At 37.7% G+C, this 23496-nt stretch overlaps 1 protein-coding gene across 1 annotated transcript in view; it reads right to left on the bottom strand.

Annotated features, from left to right (window-relative positions):
- LOC124616133 (protein KRI1 homolog) overlaps positions 1-23496 on the bottom strand; it is an 80163-nt gene that overhangs the window by 12399 nt on the left and 44268 nt on the right. Inside the window, exons 6-7 of the mRNA XM_047144407.1 lie at positions 13762-13974; positions 7665-7803 (exon numbers count right to left, since the gene is read on the bottom strand). Coding sequence (XP_047000363.1) covers positions 7665-7803; positions 13762-13974 — 352 coding nt within the window. The remainder of the gene's footprint in view (positions 1-7664; positions 7804-13761; positions 13975-23496) is intronic.

The raw sequence follows: 23496 nt of genomic DNA, 5'->3' as shown, positions 1-23496 counted from the left end.
GAAATAAAAAGACATTGGGAAGGATCAAATGTTTTGTGAAATCATTTATCTAAAGTTAAGAAATAAAATAGATTAGAGAAACATTTGATGCACCTTTGAATGTTGCTCAATATCACGTGCAGGAAATGAAATGCTGATTGAGAGCCTGAAGTTCAATGTTTACTTACAATCTCAGTATTTTAAAGAGTACAGGAGGATACCTGTCTGGAGAAATACGTAGACCATGCAAAGTCTGCTACTGTGTGGCCTTAACAAATTTCTATTATTTATGGCCAAAGGTGTAAAAAAGTCCCATCAATTTTTCAGCCTCAAAAATAACGTTTCTGTAGGGAAACATTCATATACCAGGAAAAATAACATTTATGGCACAATAAGTACTGTCTCCCTACCAAGTACTGTCCTTATCATTGGTTTTGCTTGCTCGCCTTTCCCAATAAAAAAAAAGTACATGATTTTGAACAACATTCAAAGACATGTTAAATATTTCTATAATCTATTTTGTTTCTTACTCTTGGGAAATGATTCCACAAAACATTTGACCTTTTTTCAATTCTTTTTACTGATGACACTTTATGTCTGGTACTTTTGGTTAAGACTACTGTTGTGACATTGATTGTTCCACCCATTCATATCCATCTTTCCATTAAAAGTTTCACTAGTGAAAACCCATTGTCGAGTGGTGTTGCTCTGTAGCTTTGTACAGTCTGATAGCCATCATCATTCTTCAACAGATTCTGTTTAATGGTTCTGATTCCAGCTTCAATTAATCCACTCCTTTGTGGAAACTTTGACCACTTGTTTTACGCAAAAATGATACTTCTTTTGCAAACTGTGAATATTCAGGTGTGAGTAATACTCCAAAATGAGCCCCAATGTCACTCACAAATTTCTTCAATGTACCACGATGTGAAAACATAGACTTTAAATGTTTCATAACCTCTGACTCATGATAAAGAATGCAACAGTGCAATTTCTTGATAGTTATAATCAGTTATAAGCAAATTTTATTTGCCAGACAACTTGAATAAATCAGTAACAACTCAATTCCTGGACCACTGTCGAAATTCTGAAAGGGAAAGTGTTTTGCGTGAATTCTTTGTCTTTATGTTGCACTGTGGGCACTGATCAATCAGTTTTTCAATGTCAGACAAGATTCTTGGCAACCATATTGACTGTCGCATCATTGCTCTGCCTTTTCTAATTTCTTGGAGTCTTCTGCGGATTCTTGTTAAGACACCCTTTTCTCAATAAACCATGTTTTGGAAATGAAGAACACATTTCATATGCCATGGTCACAGTGGAGACAATTTTATTGTTCCAAGATGACCAGTTTAAGCCATCTTTTGCTGCCATCATCTGATACGGAACATACTATAAAATTCGCAGCATAAGATTGTTGAAACAGACAAAAATGTCTACTCTGCAATCGCAACACACAAAGTGTGTTCTTCATTTCCAAACATACTGACTGCTCCACAGCACAGCGTGTATTGCTATTGCCACTATCCCTATAATCACTGTGCATTTACATCCATTCAATTGTTGCTGCTGTAATTTTGTGAGTGTTTGTCACCTGTATCTTACTGCTGAGCTTCGATAATCTCTTGAAGTCATCTATCCATAGCATAAAGATCACTCATTATCAAAGTTACACATGCACAAAAACTTACAAAATGAAAACACTGATTTTGGACATTACATTACAATTAAATGTCCAAACTCTGCATTTTTACACTGCACATTATCTGTACTTCAAGTCTACACAGCTAATAATAGAATAAAAAAAATTATTCCTGGCAGCTGTTTATTTTAATGGCATTTGTTTTGCCACCAGACTAAAATGTATTTAAAAGGACCAGTGGAAACCCTAACATGTAAAAATAATGGCAAAATAATGTGGTAAGCAACTGAAGATGAGCCCTCAGGGCCGGAAATGAACTGTGCTGTAAAAGAAATATCATTGGCGACTGAAATATATTACAGAGCTTCAATAAGCTTTACACCTAGGTATATCAGTCTTTGCCAGCACATACAGTTTATGGTACTGCTGCAGTCTAAATTCTATGTACCCAAGTAACTGCAGCTCTGCATAATGTAATATCACATAGACCATATGTAAGAGTTTGATTGTTGCATGCAGTGCTCTGCTCAAGATGATTGCCAGTCATAACTGGTATACTATTTATTGCAAATAGGTTAAGCAAAAAAATATAAATATACACTAACATTTGAGAAAAACTTTTAAAAGCACACATGGCTGAAATAAATTACATGGTACAGATGAAGAGTAATTCAATACAGAGCTGATCACATTTTACATGGTCTGTGACTTGGACAACCGAGTATAGTATGAAGATTTATTATGCTGCTATCAAGAGACTAAATTCTGTGGTGTCAAGGGGGGCCAGATATATTTCTTGGGAATTTATACATATTGCAGATCCATCACATCCCAGACATGTTCAATGGGCAACATGCCAAGCAAACATACAGGCAAATGGAGCAGCAGAGCAGCAGCCATCTATTACTGAAGTAAGCTTGTACATTCTCACAAACTGTGACCATAAATTGTTCTGAAGCATGACATATAGAGTTTCCTGAATGAAAAGCAGTTCCTCAAAGTCCAAATTTTTGCTGACTTAGCAGCTGTTGTTCCAACTGGAATCAATGCTCTTGGCAGTTCTATACTATGCTGCTTAAAAATGTACACTGCCACATTGTGAACACTATGGTAGCACTAGCACATATGCATCCATCACTGTGGGAGAGGTTGATATGGTACTTGTCTAAAGAGATTACTTTCTGCCATTTCAAATGACAATCCACATACAATGTTGCCTGAGATTTATGGTTCCTGAACAATGAAAGTAGACAAAAATGGACCTTGTGTCTATTTTATCATTTTGGCTTGAGGGATCAAGGGAATTAGTCTGAAGGGCCTCAGACGTAAAAATGTTCCTGGATTCCACTGACCAGTGCACTTTTTGTGGGAACAAATTATCATGTCAGGTGCTGAATGTCAGAATTTGGAGCTGGATGATTTGATTTTGTAGTAGAAGGTAACATTAGAACTGGGAAGAACCAGGAAAATAAAGTATCAAACAATGGAAATTTCCAGGTAGGAATATCAACAGTGCAGGAAAAGATAAGATTGCTACTTATTGCAAAGATGACAAGTTGCAGACAGGCACAATTAAAAGACACTTACTGAAAGCTTAGGTCAGAATTTGGAGCTGGATGATTTGATTTTGTAGTAGAAGGTAACATTAGAACTGGGAAGAACCAGAAAAATAAAGTATCAAACAATGGAAATTTCCAGGTAGGAATATCAACAGTGCAGGAAAAGATAAGATTGCTACTTATTGCAAAGATGACAAGTTGCAGACAGGCACAATTAAAAGACACTTACTGAAAGCTTAGGTCAGAATTTGGAGCTGGATGATTTGATTTTGTAGTAGAAGGTAACATTAGAACTGGGAAGAACCAGGAAAATAAAGTATCAAACAATGGAAATTTCCAGGTAGGAATATCAACAGTGCAGGAAAAGATAAGATTGCTACTTATTGCAAAGATGACAAGTTGCAGACAGGCACAATTAAAAGACACTTACTGAAAGCTTAGGTGTAAGGGTCTTTTAATTGTGCCTGTCTGCAACTTAACATATCATCTTTACAGTAAATAGCAATCTCTCTTTTCTTGCACTATGAAGTATGCTTGACTAGTGGACATTTCATTTTCTCAAAATTTCTTCCAGTGGACAGAGCCAAAGCTTCATTCCAACATTCTGTCAATGCACTAAAGCCATATCCTTCAATGGTAAATGTTCAGTGGTTCAACTCTTGACATTTTTTAGTTTTATAAATAACATGTACATGTGTTTTTAAAAAAAGGTGTTGGATATTTGAGGGCTGGTAGTACCCACAAAAACAAAAAATAGGTCCAATAAACACATGACATCTGCAGATATGTTATAGGAGGTGCTCAATGTGTTGTCTGTCCTTGGCAATGCACCCCTCTGCCCTCCACCGTAGGGACTCACAAATTCTTTGAAACACACCCCGTTGTTGTTGTAAGTGCTGGCAGGCATTGAAGATGTGAACCTGTAGTGTCTGGACATTGTTGACTGCGGTGATATAGACTAATGCCTTCAAGAGTCTAGAAGATTGAAGTCTAGGAAATGGGGAGGCCATGGTGTGGAGCTTCCCCAATCAATACCGTGGTTCCGAAATATTAGCATCAGATTAACTTGCACATTGCAGAGGTAGTATGCTGGTGGACTATTGTGCACAACACACATCTGTAGTCTTTGCTGACATGGCACATTCTCCAACAAGGTACACAAAATGTAAACAAGGAATTAGTTAAATGATCCCTATTTAATATTTGTGGTGCAATGTGACTGCCCTAGTGATTTTTCACCAAGAACAGTGGCCCGGCCATTGTTAGAGAAATGATGTTGATGCCTTCTTTCTGCAACCGCACAGGGATTTTCATCATCCCACACATGCTGCTCCATATGAAGTCAGTTATCAATATACAGACATCTGGTGGCAGTGGATGTACACTATCTGATGTGCAAGAGGGCATCCAAAAGAAACCGAACCTTTTATATTTTTAACTTATTTATTCACATTTTAATCACAAACTCTGAGACCTTTTCAAGCTACTCTTCACTTGCACTAATACCCTTGTCTAATCTTATATTCCATTTTTCAAAACATTGTTTAAATTTGACTTCTATGATTCTTGACTCCACCTCCATTGCGTTTTTCTTCACCTCAGCAACATCAGCATTCACAAGGGGCAAGGTCAGGTGAGTATAGGAGTGCGGAACAGGGGCCATACTATTTTTGGTCAAGAACTGTTGTGAAGGCAGGTCTTTGTAAGCAGGGGCATTGTCACGATGGAGAAAACAGTCACCCGACTGCCACACATCATGGCACATTTTCTGCACACTGCTGTGCAATCTTTTCAAAACTTCCAATCAGAAAGCCCGGTTAACTGTCTGACTCTGTGGAACAAACTCTGAATGGACAACTCTTCTAACATCGAAAAAACAAATCAGCATTGTTTTAATATTTGATTTCACCCGACGAGCTCTCTTGAAGCGCACTTGAAATCTTCTACTGGCTTTACTGTTGCTTTGATTCAGGATTATATGCATAGCATAAAGTTTCATCACCTGCGATCATTTTTGGAAAAAAGTTTGAATCATTTTGGGACTCTTCTATCAAAGCACTCCATACTTCCATGTGACCTTGTTTTTTCAGCAGTCAGCAGTCATGTCATGAATTTGGCAGCCACTCTTTTCATTCCCAAATCTTCTGTCACAATTCACTACACTGAACTCCAAGTCACTCCCAAAAGCTCCACAATTTCTTCAACGGTCCGTTGTCAATCTTTGTTGATGAATGCATGAATATTTTCAACATTTTCCTGTGTTTGGACTGTGAGAGGTTGACCACAATGAGGTTTGTCATCAAATGACATTTCACCATTTTTGAAACGGGAAAACCACTCAAACACTTGAGTTTTCCCCATAGCATTGCCCCTGTATGCCGCTTTTAACATTCCAAGAATTTCTGTTCCAATATTTCCAAGCAAAAAGCAGACTTTCACCACCATATGCTATTCATGAAAATCAGCCATTGCAAAAACAACTATCACACAAAACAGCTGTCATCATAAACTCTGCCAAAACTAGTCCTGACCTTCTTCAGCAAAACGACACTAGGCTTACTGACTCTGGAATGTTTGCACTATGTGCTCCTAGCAGCAAAATGCAGTACTACAAAATCTCTGCAAACGAAACATTTAGTTTGGTGTCTTTTGAGGACCTCCTCATATCTGACATCTCTGTGCCCTGCTTATACAGTTCTGGCTCTTATTTTAATGTACTTAATGTTGCATGGGAGTGTGTCTGCTTTCAGTTTACCTCTGTGTTTTCAGTGATCAGATGACAATGTGGCACATGTAAGGACTTAATAATTCATGTATCTCATGACCTGAAGATGGGAATATAACTTTGCAGAAACTAGTAATCAGTATATGTATCAGATGCAATCTGGGCAATGAAACTTCTATTTTGGGAGCTTTTCCATTTGACATAGAAATAACTCTCCTTCCGACAATGTCCGGCAATGAAATTAGTTTGACTGATGGATCTTGAAGAAGTCAAAAGTGTCAATTCACTTGGACTCGTCTGTGAATATTGCATTATAGTTACAGTGCTATTTACAACTCCATAAAAAACTGAATTAAAACATACATTACCTCATGTATACAGGCTACGCAGTGTTTGACCATTGACTCCAAAGTCATTCTTCATTAAGGTGACATTTACAGAACCACTGGCGTACTGCTGAATTTAAGTCCTTCCCTGGATTTGTGGTTTGTGTGTATGTACATGAGGGGAGGGGGGTGGGGGAAAAATGCCTCCCTTTACAAGTTGCGATTTCTAGGAGGAATTTCTTTGATTTTGTTCACATGCCATCTTAGATTCAGTCATGACTGGGCACATCAAGTGCCATATTAGAAGCCAAATCCAGCCCCCCACAAAGGAAAGGACAGTTACAGGACTCAGTATTTTTGGGTCTGAAGTTCAACGTGGTTGTATGGTAGTGGCAGAATGATGGACCCTGACCAACAGTGGTAAAAGCCACCACAAAGTGCTCTGCCTTTGTTTGGGTGATGTTTCCATATGGTTTCAGCAGGCAGTCTCATGCCTGCACCATGGTAAGGTAGTTTGCCACAATTTTCGCATACTGCCTGTCCCTGGCATGCCACGGTAGTGTGTCCAAAATACTGATGTTTAAAGGACCTTAAAGGGTGTATTATGTAGGGCTGATATTTTAAGCAGAGGAACAAACTTGTTGAAAAACAATAAAAATGTAGTAGTCTTTTGCAGTTCACCACTGACAATTGTCATATGTTGAACAATGGAAAATCCACGATGGAATTTAAAAATATTATGAAAAGTTGCTACTCATCACATAGCGGAGATGCTGGCTCGCAGATAGGCACAGCAAAAAGACTGTCATTGTGACAGTCTTTTGTTGCGCCTATCTGCGACTCATCATCTCTGCTATATGGTGAATAGCAGTTTTCATATGTCATATACATCACACACTCCTTCGGCTTCCCATTCTTCTTTTAATTCACTTATGTAAGTTCATTTTCTATGCATATAAATTACAGTGTCAAGCAGCTCCACCATGACTGGGCTAAGTAGAATGACACATCATGACCAGCTGTACCCAGCCCAATATGCTCATCAGTGATGTCAGCTATTTAAGAAATATTTAGTATCATGCCGATTATTTTAAAATCTGGCCACTCACTTGTATTATAATGACATATGACAAATGTGAGTTTTGACTGCAACCCAAATATACCCATTTAACGAGTTAAACCATACACTTGACAATGGTTACACAGCTGAAATTGTGCAGTAGCAAAAGGGACAGTGTAAAAGGATATTCTAATCCAAGTTACGAGAGCCAGTGCAGTAGATTATTGTCATTCATTCTATTCACTTTACACTACTCAGAATTATACACTTAAATATTTTTGTTGAAGTATTGCCACAATATTGTTGTCATGAACTACAGAGGTGTTTGTCAATGAACTATAATTGTGTTGTCAGTGCTATATTTTTTAGTTACCAATCTCAAGTTCATCATCAAGTTCTGGAAATTCTGGCTTTGCTGAATCTCCTTCTTCGGCATAATACTCCTCACTGAATAACTGATTCATTCGTTTGTCATATTCTTCTGGATCAAAATCTCCTTCAATATCCTCATCCTGCAATTGAAACACATATTTTAGAGGATGCTCAAGTGACAACTTTTGTTTAAGACTGATACTCTAACCACTGTGAAAGTCTCAACCTTTTCTCTACAAGCAAATTACTAAAACCAATAAATACATTATTCTCTACAACGATTTAAACACTTTTGCCTTTAAAGGGCAGACCAACACTGACACTTGTCTTTCATTCAAAGAGAGTATTTTACATTGGATATAACTTTATCACTGTATATGCCATCAGCTAATGTCCCTATCAAAACTGTTACCGATAATATACTGTTGCTGAGATTGTCTAATCCCGAAAGAATAGCTACTCTTCCCAAATTTTAAGAAATCAATTGGATTAGTTCTCTAAACACAATCTTTTCAGCTTTATGACCTCAGATAATATGCTAGGATCATGTCACAAATAATATCTGTTTTACTGCCAGCACACAAAGCATCCCTAAAGGTGGTTACAATGTAACTGCAAGCTCAAACAACAATTATTTGCAAGAGCTCGACGAATCCTCTTCACCTACAGACACAGTTCATGCACGCACATATAAGCATTAGTGTGTGTTTGGATTACATCAAGCTTGGTTGACAATGATGTGTTCTCTTGATACAGGTTTGACTTCAGAATGAATGAAGATTCTGTCAATTGTAATATATTTCATTAAAAGCTGAATGGCATTATGAGAGAGGTTACAGTACTACGCGGAAGACTGACAGCAACAGTGATTTTTTTTTCATGTGGGAAGAGCTATGAAAATCTCAAATATACTCTAAAGATAGAAAATCCAAGATAGAATAACAACAATATTAAAAATATAGATTGCTATTTATCACATAGAGAAAGCATTGAGTGGCACTGAAAAGAAAAAGACTGCTAGACGTTATTAGCTACCAGACTGAGTCATTCATCAGATGCAGACAAAACAAAACTACGCAAATTCACACACATACATACAATCCCCATGAACCATGGACCTTGCCATTGGTGGGGAGGTTTGCTTGCCTCAACTATACAGATAGCCATACCGTAGATGCAACCACAACAGAGGGGTATCTGTTGAGAGGCCAAACAAATGTGTGGTTCCTGAAGAGGGGCAGCAGCCTTTTCAGTAGTTGCAAGGGCAACATTCTGGATGACTGACTGATCTGGCCTTGTAACATTAACTAAAACAGCCTTGCTGTGCTGGTACTGTGATTTGCTGAAAGCAAGGGGAAACTACAGCTGTAATTTTTCCCGAGGGCATGCAGCTTTACTGTATGGTTACATGATGATGGTGTCCTCTTGGGTAAAATATTCCAGAGGTAAAATAGTCCCCCATTCAGCTCTCCGGGCAGGGGCTACTCAGGAGGACATTGTTATCAGGAGAAACAAAACCGGAGTTCTACAGCTTGGAGCGTGGAATGTCAGATCCCTTAATCAGGCAGGTAGGTTAGCAAATTTAAAAAGGGAAATGGATAGGTTAAAGTCAGATACAGTGGGAATTAGTGAAGTTCGGTGGCAGGAAAAACAATTTTTGGTCAGGCGAATACAGGGTTATAAATACAAAATCGAGTAGGGATATTGCAGGAGTAGGCTTAATAATGAATAAAAAAGGAGCACGAGAAAGCTACTACAAACAGCATAGTGAACACATTATTGTAGCCAAGATAGACATGAAGCCCATGCCTACCACAGTAGTACAAGTTTATACACCAACTAGCTCCGAAGATGACAAAGAAATATATGATGACATAAAAGAAATCATTCCGATAGGGGGGGGGGGGGGGAGATGAAAATTTAATAGTCATGGGTGACTGGAATTCAACAGAAGGAAAATGAAGAGAAGGAAAGTAGTAGGAGAATATGGAATTGGGGTAAGGAATGAAAGAGGAAACGGCCTGGTGGAATTTTGCACAGAGCATAACTTAATCATAGTTAACACTTGGTTTAAGAGTCAAGAAGGAAGGTTGTGCATGTGGAAGAGGCCTGGAGACAAAAGAAGGTTTCAGATAGATTATATAATGGTAAGACAGAGACTTAGGAACCAGGTTTTAAATTGTAAGACATTTCCAGGGACAGATGTAGACTCTGACCACAATTTACTGGTTATGAACTGTAAACTAAAACTGAAGAAAGTACAAAAGGGTAGGAAAATAAGGAGATGGGACCTGGATAAAATGAAAGAACCAGAGATGGTAGAGAGTTTCAGAGAGAGCATTAGGGAACGATTGACAAGAACGGGTGAAAGAAATACAATAGAAGAAGAATAGGTAGCTTTGAGAGATGAAATGGTGAAGGCAGCAGAGGACAAAGCAGGTAAAAAGACAAGGGCTAGTAGAAATCCTTGGGTAACAGGAGAGATATTGAATTTAATTGATGAAAGGAGAAAGTATAAAAATGCAGTAAATGAAGCAGGCAAAAAGGAATACAAACATATCAAAAATGAGATCAACAGGAAGTGCAAAATGCCTAAGCAAGGAGGATGACTATGGCTAGAGGACAAATGTAAGATGTAGAGGCATATATCACTGGGGTAAGATAGATACTGTCTACAGGAAAATTAAAGGGACTTGGAGAAAAGAGCACACTTGTACGAATATCAAGAGCTCAGATGGAAAACCAGTTCTAAGCAAAGAAGGGAAAGTACACAGAGGGTCTATACAAGGGTGATGCACTGGAGGGCAGTATTATGGAAATTGAAGAGGATGTAGATGAAGATGAAATGGGAGATATGATATTGCGTGATGAGTTTGACAGATCAATGAAAGATCTGAGTCCAAACAAGGTCCTGGGAGTAGACAACATACTGTTAGAACTACTGATAGCCTTGGCAGTGCCAGCCCTGACAAAACTCCGGCGTCTGGTGAGTGAGACGTGTGAGACAGGCAAAATACCCTCAGACTTCAAGAAGAATATAATAATTTCAATCCCAAAGAAATCAGGTGTTGACAGGTGTGAACATTATCGAACTATCAGTTTAATAAGTCACAGCTGCAAAATACTAACATGAACTCTTTAGAGGCATATGGAAAAACTGCTAGGTGCTGACCTTGGGGAAGATCAGTTTGTATTCCATAGAAATGTTGGAAGACGTGAGGCAATACTGATCCTATGACTTATCTTACGAGATAGAGTAAGGAAAGGCAAACCTACGTTTCTAGCATTTGTAGACTTAGAGAAAGCTTTTGAAAATGTTGACTGGAATTTTCTCTTTCAAATTCTGAAGGTGGTAGGGGCCAAATACAGGGAATGAAAGGCTATTTACAATTTATACAGAAAACACGAGGTAGTTATAAGAGTCGAGGAGCATGAAAGGGCAGCAGTGGCTGGGAAGGGAGTGTGACAGGGCCGTAGCCTATGTTATTCAATCTATATATTGAGCAAACTGTAAAGGAAACAAAAGAAAAATTTGGAGTAGGAATTAAAATCCATGAAGAAGAAACTAAAAATTTGAGGTTTGCTGATGAGACTGTAATTCTGTCAGAGACAGCAAAGGACCTGGAAGAGCAGCTGAACGGAATGGACGGACTCTTGAAAAGATGATATAAGATGAACATCAACAAAAGCAAAACAAGGATAATGAAATGTAGTCAAATTAAATCAGGTGACGCTAAGGGAATCAGATTAGGAAATGAGACACTTAAAGTAGTGGACGAGTTTTGCTATTTGGGGAGCAAAATAACTGATGATGATTGAAGAAGAGAGGATATAAAATTTAGATTGGTAATGGCAAGGACAGCATTTCTGATGAAGAGAAATTTCTTAACATCGAGTATAGATTTAAATGTCAGGAAGTCGTTTCTGAAAGTATTTGTATGGAGTGTAGCCATGTAAGGAAGTGAAACATGAATGATAAATAGTTTAGACAAGAAGAGAATACAGGCTTTCAAAATGTGGTGCTGCAGAAGAATGCTAAAGATTAGATGGCTATATCACGTAACTAATGAGGAGATACTGAATAGAATTGGGGACAAGAGGAATTTGTAGCATAACTTGACTAGAAGAAGGGATCGGTTGGTAGGGCATGTCTGAGGCATCAAGGGATCACCAATTTAGTATTGGGGGGCAGCGTGGAGGCTAAAAATCATAGAGGGAGACCAAGAGATGAATACACTACGCAGATTCAGAAGGATGTGGGTTGCAGTAGGTACTTCGACATACAGAAGCTTGCACAGGATAGGGCAGCATGGAGAGTTGCGTCAAACCAGTCTCTGGACTGAAGACCACGACAACAACAACAGCCACTGTCAGCGATTTATAACTGACGAAGGACTTAGTAGCTGATAATATCTATCACTGTTTTCTCAATGTGCTTGTCTGCAAGTCAACACCTACTCTATGAGTCGCAGTCTACCCTTTTCATATTGTTATTATTCAAATACACATTTTTAACGCCAGTGTCTTTCTGCCTAAGTACCTCATCTGTAGCAGTCCCAGTTTAATAGCTACTGCTGAATTATTTTTATTACCTTCTCCTGTAGTTGGTCCTCAGGGAAATTACCATTTAAGAACAACATGTTTGTTTGTGGCAGTGTCAAATGTTTTGTATTTCTTTTAAAAGCAGCATACCTATTTGCGTTCCTGACACATAATTATGACTTAATGCTGGCTTCAATGTGTTACAACATATTCGAGCAATCCACAACTGATTTGTTTCATACTGCTCCACACTATAGAGTGTACAATGTGACTTTATTAAGATTTTTTCATTACTGATGTTGGCTTGTATAAGCCTACACACTGTTCATGAACAGTTAGAGCTGTGCATGTTGACAGGATTGAGAAAGTTTGCATAGTTAGAGATTGATCATGCTTCCACAATGGTAATCATTTTACTAGAGCATATGCCACAGTCATCTAACTTTGAAACATACTTATGTTCAAGATATTTTAGTATTTATAGTCAAATGTTTCTGAAGCTTCAACATATAAACTTTGCCACCACTCTGAGAATCAACTATTTCTTTAGGCATTATTCATTGCTCTTCCCTTTAACTTTTATTAATTTCTGCTTGTGTAATCACAGTTTCTGTTTTGGTATTAACCTAAAGTTCATCAGAATATGGATACTATTTCTATATGCAGTATTGTGAACAGTTCCCACACATTATTGATGAAGTTATAAAGACCATATCAGAGCCAAAAAGTTAATTTGTCAAACAACCTTTTCTGTAAACCTGTTGCAAATATGTGGCTGAAGATGACAAATTTCTTTAACAGACTAAAGCATCATACTGGAGAATCCAGTTGTGTAATATGTTTCACACTCATAAGTAATTTGCACTGTACCAAGCTGCAAAGAAAACTTGCTTATTTATTCTGACAGTAAACGGGCTTCCATTCATAAACTGTTATTCTTCAATCATTGTAAGTGTACTTCCGTAAATGTTAAGCGTGAACAAAATACCATATCAATGGCAGTTGAGCAATATAAATGGACATGCAGCTTTTTTCCCTGAAAGATAACAAATTTCTTTAAAAGGCTAAAGCATCATACTGGAGAGTCCAGTATGTAGTAGCAGTAACACTCATAAGTAACTTCCTCTGTATCAAGCTGCAAAGAAAAATTGCTTTTACAGTCAGATGTAAATAGGCTCTGATTCCTTTTATTCCTGCCAATTCTGCAACATGTGATATAGGAGCGTAAACAGAGTAAAGCAGATTTATATTACCAACAATTAAGTATCAATATTGTCTCACGTCTAGTTCACTGTAGCTATTTATCTTTGACAGAGTGTATATCTATTATTTTCTCATTACACATGTCCTGCTGCAGAAAAGAGCACAAAAAATACAAATTAATGGACAGAATCTCTTTTTTTCCTTGAGAAATTGTTTTCTATTGATAAATAAAGTAAATGTAGATATAACAATTACACACTGCAACAGGAATTTTTAAATGATCTTTCTACTGAATTCTGTTGCCTTTGAATACCAAAAGAAACCTTGAAACTGAAACATTTTGTACACTATACCTTGAATCCTAGCTCATTATTTCCTGTAACATATTTTAGTTTTTCTATTTTTTCCAGAATTTCTTTTCTTTTCAGTGCTTTCAGCTTCTTAATTTCTTCTCGTTTTGCAGCTTTCTCTGCCTCCTTTCTTTGCCTAATTTCCTCCCGCTTTCTTTTCCTTCGATCATCTTTCCTCCGTAAAGAATTTTCCATTGTTCGTGGATATCTTTTAATCTGAAACAATAAATGACAGGCTAAAGAAATAAATGTGTAGGAAAATACAATCTAAAGCCAACACAAATAAAAGAATTCATCAAATTTTACTAATGAGCTGGAAAATGATAGGACATGACAGGAGTGCATTATATTCTGATCTATAAAAACCTTTATATGTTTTGACAGTTTTACCATTTTCATACAAATTTGGTGGTACAACGCCACCAGTATTTTAGAACATGTGGCAACGAGCAGATGTTTCATCTCGAGTAAGTGCCTACATTTAGCAACTCTCTTGATCTTACCTGCACAACAGTACTGAGGTGATCCTACCTGCCAAAGCTATGACTCCAATCTCCCCAACCCTCCCACCCCTACCTTTCACCTGCCCCACCACAAGTAAAACTACCTTTCTCCAATTTTTTCTTTGGAGATTTAATAATTTTGCATGCTGGTTTAATAAAAAATCAAGCATTATTGAGAAATATTATTTAAATGAACTATTTTGATGGGAAACTTTAAACACAATAAATTAAATGTATCATTGTGGGAAATAAATTACAAGCTGTATAAACTTTCTAAAAAAATAGAAAGTAAAACAATGCCTATTTTTTTATTGATTATGGCAGCTACTGTATGTTGATTAAGTGTGATGTATAATAAAGTACATATTTTATTCACTCCTAAAAAATTGTTAATATCATATAAAATATTAATTAAAAATAAAAGGACTACATTTAAGAGCTGACAAATTTTCCTTTCCAGGAATCGTGTTTCATTATAAGTTTACTTTGCACTCCTTGCTTTGAGTGAAGCACGTTCACTGATTATGTCGTTGAATTCAACTTCAGCAGCTGTCTCTTATTCTACTGACAAGGTATTTAAATTTGACAGTCTGCACTCACCCATATTCAATAGAAAGCAGTTTTGTATCATATTTATTTTGCTGAAACTGTGTTCATGAGATGCTGCAATCATTGGCATTGTCAAAAAAATCCTCGAAGGCATTATAATGTTTCGACAAGCAATTTTAAGCAATACTTTGGAGAAAACTTTAAAAATATCCAAATGGGAAGCTGTGTCACTGCTTTCATCAGTTCCTTTGCGTGGAATCTGAAAAGTTTGTTAACTGGCTAAGCTGTATCAGTATCTGTGTTATACACACCAACAAACTCAGATGAACATTTTTTTAGATAAGATGTAGAATTTTCATCCAATCAGTTTCATGAGAAGGGATTAAAATCAAATGAAATTATGTGACTTTTGTAAGATCTGTTTTTCATTTCACTTACTGGTATATCAGATTCTTTGAAGTGCTCTAGCTCAAACAATTTTTCCAATATTTCAGCACAGAGCAGGTGTACCTCACATTCATCATCCCTCCAGAGCTGCTTTGAATAGATACAGAATCACAAATACACTATGTAATCAAAAGCATCCAGGCACCAGGCTGAAAATGACTTAGTTTGTGGTGCCCTCCATCGGTAATGCTGCGATTCAATATGGTGTTCGCCCACCCTTAGCCTCGATGACGGCTTCCCACTCTCGCAGGCATACATTCAATCAGGTGCTGGAAGTTTTCCTGAGGAGTGGCAGCCCATTCTTCACGGACTGCTGCACTGAGGAGAGGTACTGATGTTGGTCGGTGAGGCCTGGCATGAAGTTGGCATTCCAAAACATCCCAACGGTGTTCTATAGGATTCAGGTCACGACTCTGTGCAGGCCCGTCTATTAGAGGGATGTTATTGTCAAGTAACCACTCTGCGACAGGCCATGCATTAATAACAGATGCTTGATTGTGTTGAAAGATGCAGTCGCCATCCCCGATTGCTCTTCAACAGTGGGAAGCATGAAGGTGTTTAAAGCATCAATATAGGCCAGTGCTGTGATAGTGCCATGCAAAACAACAATGGGTGCAAGCCCCCTCCATGAAAAACACGACCACACCATAACACCACAGCCTCTGAATTTTACTGTTGTCACTGCACATGCTATCAGATGAGGTTCATAGGGCATTCACCACACCCACACACTGCTATTGGATCACCACATTGTGTACCACGATTCGTCACGCCACACAACATTTTTCCACTGTTCAACCGTCCAATGTTTACTCTCCTTACACCAAGCAAGGTGTTGTTTGGCATTTACCGACGTAATAAATGGCTTATGAGCAGGCACTCGACCATGAAATCCAAGTTTTCTCACCTCTCACCTAACTGTCATAGTACTTGCAGTGGATCCTGACGCAGTTTGGAATTCCTGCGTGATTGTCTGGATAGATGTCAGCCTATTACACATTACAATCCTCTCCAACTATCGGCGGTCTCTGTCAGTCAACAGACGAGGTCAGCCTGTATGGTTTTGTTCTGTACGTGTCCCTTCACGCTTCCACTTCAGTATCACATCAGAAACAGTGGACCTAGGGATGATTAGGAGTGTGGAAATCTCGCGTACAGACATATGACATATGCGATACCCAATCGCCTGACCATGTTCGAAGTCCGGAGTTCCGCGGAGTGCCCCATTCTGCTCTCTCAAGATGTCTAATGACTACTGAGGGTGCTGATATGGAGTACATGGCAGTAGGTGGCAGCACAATGCACCTAATATGAAAAACGGATGTTTTTGGCGGTGTCTGGATACTTTTGATCACATAGTGTACCTTTGCCTTTGAATGTCAGTACTCTTTCATGTAACTGTTTAATATTTTTCATCAAATCATGTAGTAAACTAGAAGCTATATTGAAGGTGGCACTCTTTCCTAGCAGCAATTTATTAAAATAGTCCAATTTTATTATAATACATTAGAACAAATCTCTAAAAAGGCACACAAATTCAGTCATTTTCTCTGATACAGTGGCCCATCTGTCTCTATTGCTCTTTTCCTATAAGATATTGCAGATATGTTAAAGCTTAATACCTTGTATCAGTGTCTCTTGAGCATTGTTATAAGACAGATGAATGAAGCCGCCTCCTTCACAGAAAACTGCTGGGGTAGTTGAAAAATTGTAAAATATTTCAAAAAGGCAATCACTTAAATTGCGCACCCATGGCATGCACACCTGAAAGATTTAGACCAGATGCTGCTCAATGCACAAATTCAGCAAGCTCATTTTTATGGCACGTACGTCCTTGAATGTCTTCATATTTTCCTGCCACCGAATCATTGTCAAAGTTTTGGCTGTGGCACTTCTAAATGTCCAAGCCATCACTGTTCAGCTTCTGCAATAGTTCTTCCGATAAACTCGTCCAGGTTTTCTGATGACGTGACAGGGTCAACAAAACTTTCTTATACTGAACATTCTCCACTGTTAATGCACGCATATCTGATGACTTGATTCATCTGTTCAACATGTGCCTTGTCTGTCATACAGTTAGACCAAATAGATAAGTACTTATCGCTGTCTACCTTATTCATTATTTCACATTGAACTTTACTGCCCAAAAAATCTGTACCTTTATTCTCGATTTTAGGGAAAAAATAGCTTGGAAAATGTTTTCGCTTCTAACATTTTCTGTGTGGTCAAAGAATTGTAGATTGTAGTCACTAAAAAACACACCACAGTTGTTAGCACTGATGTAATCAAAAAAGATAAGTTGTTCCTGGCACAAAGGAAATTACATCCAGAATACATCTGAGAATGCTATGCCAATTTTCTGTTTCCGCTTCTACACGGAAGTACTGGTTTGTGTCTAAATTTCTAATCCTTTCCATTTATCATATTAGTTTCAATGAGTTGATGATGTTTCATGAACGTCAATAAAGGGCTTTTAAATGTTTTCAATCCCTGAATCCTTTTTCAAGATAAGATAATGGCAATTTGTTGTCATTTGAAAAAAATAACGCAAGGGGAACAAAACAATGGGCCCTAGACTGACTGTACAACATCCACCATATTTCAATTATTCATTATTTCATAAATTTCAAATCTACTATTTGTAGTAAGTTAAGTTAATCATCTGAGGGAGTCATTCAAGAAATTTGCAATGAACTATGTATGATCAAAAATTTAGTGACTACTTCCTTGGATCATCATAGATAATTTGTAGTCTCACATTATCTGAATTAAATGTGTCATTTACATTAGATATGGGGGCTTCTCAGACATTGTGAATTGACTTAGCTCTGTATCATTTCCTTCTTTAGAATTAATGACCACCTCCACTGGAGTGATCTGGCTGTGGAAGTTGTTTTTTTCTGAAACAGTCTTGCTATCTTATTCTTGTACTACAGTTCTATCATTCTGATACACTTTTTGACAGATATTTTTTCTGTGTTCTTCATTTAGCTGCCAGTTTTCAAGTTCTTGTGTTAGTTTCATTTCTGTATTTTTCTAAATTGATTTTAAGAATATTTTCTTGGGCCCAGTTCTGAAAAGAAATCAATGTCTAACAGAAAAGAGAAAATCTGCCTCTGCAGATCCTATTATGCCTAAAAAAATTTATGAAATTTTAGACACTGTCTGCAACTTCTGAACTTAAAACCTGTGACCTTGCAGGGATGGGAGGAGGAGGAAGAGGAGTGCTACAAATGCAGTTGCTGTTAAAGTTTAAAGCCAAAGTCACTGTAAATGCGAAATAGAATGCTTTATGCCACTATAATATTTTTGATTGAATGGAGAACTAACAGGCAAAGAACTTCGTTAATTTGCCACAAAAAAACATACACACCGTTTAAATTACAACTTGAATACATTTGGAATATTCTCTAAATTCTTGTCTAGTAAGTACAGTGTGTGCCTCGTTGGACACGTCAAAGTGTGAGGCGTGGGCAGACATGCTAGGATGGTAATGCGATAATGGCAACAAGTTTATTGTGTTTGGGTAATAACAGCATACACAGTAAAGAGTATTACTGGCAAAGCAAACTGAGTATTTTGCCAGGTTGGCAATACCATTGTAAAAAGAGAGAAATGGAGATGGTATAACAGCATAGGTTATTCGAAGATGAGTAGGTGTGATAACAGTAGGATTAATAAAGAATACTCAAAATGAGAACCACAAAGGCAAGCCATCACAGAGAATATAATTTCCCAATTTACATCCCTTTTAATGATTGTGATGCATGCTTTGTGCAAGCTGTGTGTTTTCTTTGGCACTGGCTGCAAAATTTTCTATTTGTATGTAAACCACAATTTTGTAACAAAACACCATGTCTAGGTTTCCATAAGAATTTCACTCACTCAATTTTGACAGCTTTACAAGTTTGCAACAATGATCATGCCTATGTCCAAAATTGTATACCTGTGTACACTACTTGTTTCCATACTCAAGAGAAGTTCACTGACTTGATTCAAATTCAAAATTTTCCATCACCTTTTCCATCGGCACTTGTGCCGCCCTCTCCTTATCCTCATAATCTATAAATGCATAGCATTACCAGCAAATTGCCATGCCTCTCTGAGAAGACTTCTCTCTTTGTAGTGTGATGTAACAATGCACACTGCTTTCAATAGGATCATGGCTGTGCGTAGTCAAAGTGACGAGACAAATTCCCACTACAGACAGTTGTAGAGATAGCTTTGTCAATTTTTACTTATTCTGTCACTGGTGACGGTGAACTGTTTAAATGGAAGAAGGAAAACAGCTTTTCCAAAGGACATATGTCCCTCGTGGTGGTGGCAGCATTGTGCTGTTACACCACAGCAAGAGAGAGAGAGAGAGAGAGAGAGAGAGAGAGAGAGAGAGAGTGTGTCTTTGAGAATGCAATGTAAACAGAAACTAGTTTAGCCAGTATTATTCCCCTTTGGAGAAGGGATACAAATGTATAAGGACACTGTGCTGCATGCATTTACAAAAAAATAGTGTTGGAGTGGAAATATCTGTGACCATAGAACAGAATGAGGCTTTAACGGTTTTGTGCACCCATATGGCCCAGAAAATTCATTTTATTGGGCATCAAGGACTGCCATGTGCTGCATTCCAGTACAGCACATTATTGCAGTTATTCCGACACCATCAGTGACGTCATTGGTCAGGCACTTTAGTTTTCCTCATGACATTCTATAACAAATTAATGAAACTTTTTAAAAAATCAAGTAGTTTGAACCAAACATAGGCTTAGGATCCTAAAAGAGACCTCTTCAAGGTTTGGCCTCTAACACTCAGGCTTGGGATCCTGCGCAAAGAAACTTATCTGTGGCTGCTGTTGCACAGCTGTCAGGCGCCTCCCTATGGTGCTGGAGAAGATGGTTTTCTCACTTTAACAGAAACCAACAGTGGTTAAGCCAACATGGACCATAGCTACACCTTTATACAATTTTTCATCAGTACATTAATTTTCCACATAAACTGCGAACTGTGCTAACACAAAACATGTTGTACTTGGAACTGGAATTAAACTAGTGTGTCTACAGCATTGCACAATTAGAAGACATACCCAAAATCCTCTGTAACATGAATCCTTTCCAAAAAGAAGATCAGGTAGATTGTTATGAATTTCACCAACATTATATAATGTGACAGACAATGGTGTAAAACTTTAAGGTAGTTTATACACTGTATGTCCAGGCATTGTCCTTGGGAATGCACAGTTAAATTTTGAAATTTAGAACCAGTTTGATTCTGTAGTTATTACAGTAGAAAAACAGATTGAAATACAGCATGGTGAGTTGTGACAAATGACACCCTGTTTTTGAAGTTTTTGGGGTTTGTTCTGACTCAATCTCACTTCCTAGTCACCAGAACTTTTGATGTTGCCTTCGCCACAGCATTCAACAATTGCAGAAGATAATAAAAGATGTAAGACTTAATTTGAGCACCAGTGGAATATGGATTTACTTTCAATGCACCTCCGCCTTGTCACTGTTTTAGGGCCTTATACGCTCAAACTGCAAAACCAAGCCTAGTTTTTTAGGTTATTTAAAACATAAATCTTTTTTTGTAAAAGTTTGCCAAAAATACTAATTTCTTGACACTTTCAAAAAAAATTTCAAATTAGCGCTCAGTTTTTAAACTATTGAAAAGCAGTACAAGAATGAAATTTCATATTCTAAGATCTCATATATGTAAGTTACTACGTGCAAAGTTTCCAGCTTATCCTGCAATTACTTCCAGAAATATAAAAAGCTAAATTTCTCATTCTTTTCAAGCATCTATTTTTTCAGCCATCTTTGCTTCAAATTATCCATAAGAAAATTACACAATAAACATTTTTTTTTTAAATTTATTTTGCTTAAGAGAATTAGAAGGTGTACAAGATGTGCTACTTTTGTTTTGTTTGAGAAAATATTGCCAAAGTTGCTGAAAACTCGGTGCGCTGTTGAAAGCTCCACCTCAAGGTCGAAAAATGACTACATTTCCGCAAGTATTGAATTGGTGATTGTGAAACTTTATCACTGTTTATTGGGAACATGTGTGAGTGTTCACACTAAATTTTATCAACAACCATGATGGTCAGGTGGGAAACTCTATTCCACTTGGCATTGAGTGACCCAGGAAGAAATGTGTGTCATGAATGGATTTGGTTCTAATTCCAAGGATGCTGCTCAACTACTAAAGCCAAAACATGCAACAAATAATGTAAGAGGACTTGAAAGAGATGACTAAATCAAGACTTTTTAGGGTGGCACAAAGCACGAGACAGCCTATACTGGTTGTACAACTCACTCTAGATCAAAACTGCACTGTCAATGCTCCAAACACGTCAAGCATGACAGACTTGACAGGCCACACAACTCAATCTAAATTGAAAATGCACTGTCAACACTTCAAACACATACTCCACTTGGTTGAGCTGTACGAGATTCAAATCTTTTGTAAAACCGATTGACTTCCATTCATTTAGTACATAAGAACTTTGACAACACTGTATTAATGAACTGCAGACTTTTCACAAAAACAGAGTGACACTTCATTCACTTGCCAGACCTGGTCTCTAATAAACAAAGTGGGCAAATGACAACAACAGAGTAATGGATATAGAGTAGGATGGGAAACACTGATGTTGTAAAAGACTTGATAACCAATAAGGTGTGTGGCTTAATAACAGTGCACTTTTGCAAACTTCCCCTGCACCTGCAAGCAGGACAAAGTGCAGTTCCTGCTCTCTGTTAACGTAAGCAGAACATGGATATCAGCAACGCACTATGTATTCCTCCATGTAATAAAGGCCTACTTCCAGTAGCCCTCTGACATTAGATGCTTGAACAATGCAGCCAATGATCAATAGCAGAATATATGTTTGTTTGCATGAGGACAACTTATATGAACAGAATATAGCTGCCTAAAGATACAATGACTAACAACTCCCGTAACATTATTAATCAGACACAGAAGACTTGCATTCTTTTTTATTTACACGGCAAGTAGTACAAACCAAAACTTGGCAGCAGGAAAAAACTATCTGTTCACAACATCCTGAATGAGGGCTATCTAATTCTGGATCAGCTTAAGTCAGTTGACTTTGGGCCACAAATATTTTGTAGTGACTACTGCCAACATTGACAATCTAAAAATACAATTCCACCAGGACGTCATGAAGTCTCTGTGCTAGTGGTGGGGCAAGAAAATTACATTTGCTTTGCTTTTATAAACTGCAACTCGCTCCTGTCCTGAGTCAGCAGAAATTGACAAAAATCATAAACCAACACTCCATTCACTTGCTAACCCTTGATTTCTTACAATACCACAGCAAAACAGCAGCAACAAATCCACTGTTGAACATGGGAGAGTTGTGTAGGTGATTGCTGTGTGACACAGCATTACTACTGCCACATAAACCATGTTAGTAATTGATGACCATTCAGTAGTAGTCATTCCTTTATGATTGTATTTGGACGAAATGACACATTACAAAGGACACAGTAAAAACAATGTGCATTTACATTCAAACCCCAAGGAAATGACCTATTCTTGTACGCAAAAGATAAGTAAGAGGGTCTGTGCCTCATCTGTGCCTGTGCCCTTAATGCTGGTATACTTTGCCACCGTTTCAGTACGACTCTGTTTGCCTGAGAGCATGTCTCATGTTTTAATGGTACAAGCTGTGTATAATGGGTCATCCTCAGGAATTCTCTGCAAAACAATATAACATTCAAAATCAAAACCAATTTTTCAGAGTGATATGCTATGGTTTTTGGAAATCCTGTCCCGAGATTTCTAGAATTCAGGGATACTTGATATCCTTTAGGATACTTCATTTCCTTTCAGATTAATTTTTCTTTCTTACCATAAAAAATGAATATTTTTCAGATGCTTTGAACCAATTTACTTCCAGTATACAAAGAAGAATACACTCAATTCAAGATTCACAATCGCTAGTTGACTAATGAAACTGTTTGTGTTTCAGTCATTTGTAATACGTGCCTGCTTCACTGATGTATGCACATTACTGTAACACCAACTTTACCAAGGAGGTATATGTGACCAAGCAATGAATTAGTGTCATGATAACTGGTCGACTCAGGGTGTGTTCCTTGACACCCCTTATAGTTTCTACAGACTAGTAAGTACACTCTTTGTTAACATTAACAGTGAACTACTATAATACATGTATTGTCTGCCAACATGATTACAGGATGATGGAAACTAATAGGG

Source organism: Schistocerca americana, chromosome 5 (assembly GCF_021461395.2).
Source record: "Schistocerca americana isolate TAMUIC-IGC-003095 chromosome 5, iqSchAmer2.1, whole genome shotgun sequence".
Taxonomy (NCBI): domain Eukaryota; kingdom Metazoa; phylum Arthropoda; class Insecta; order Orthoptera; family Acrididae; genus Schistocerca; species Schistocerca americana.
This window is presented reverse-complemented; position numbering and strand designations above follow the sequence as displayed.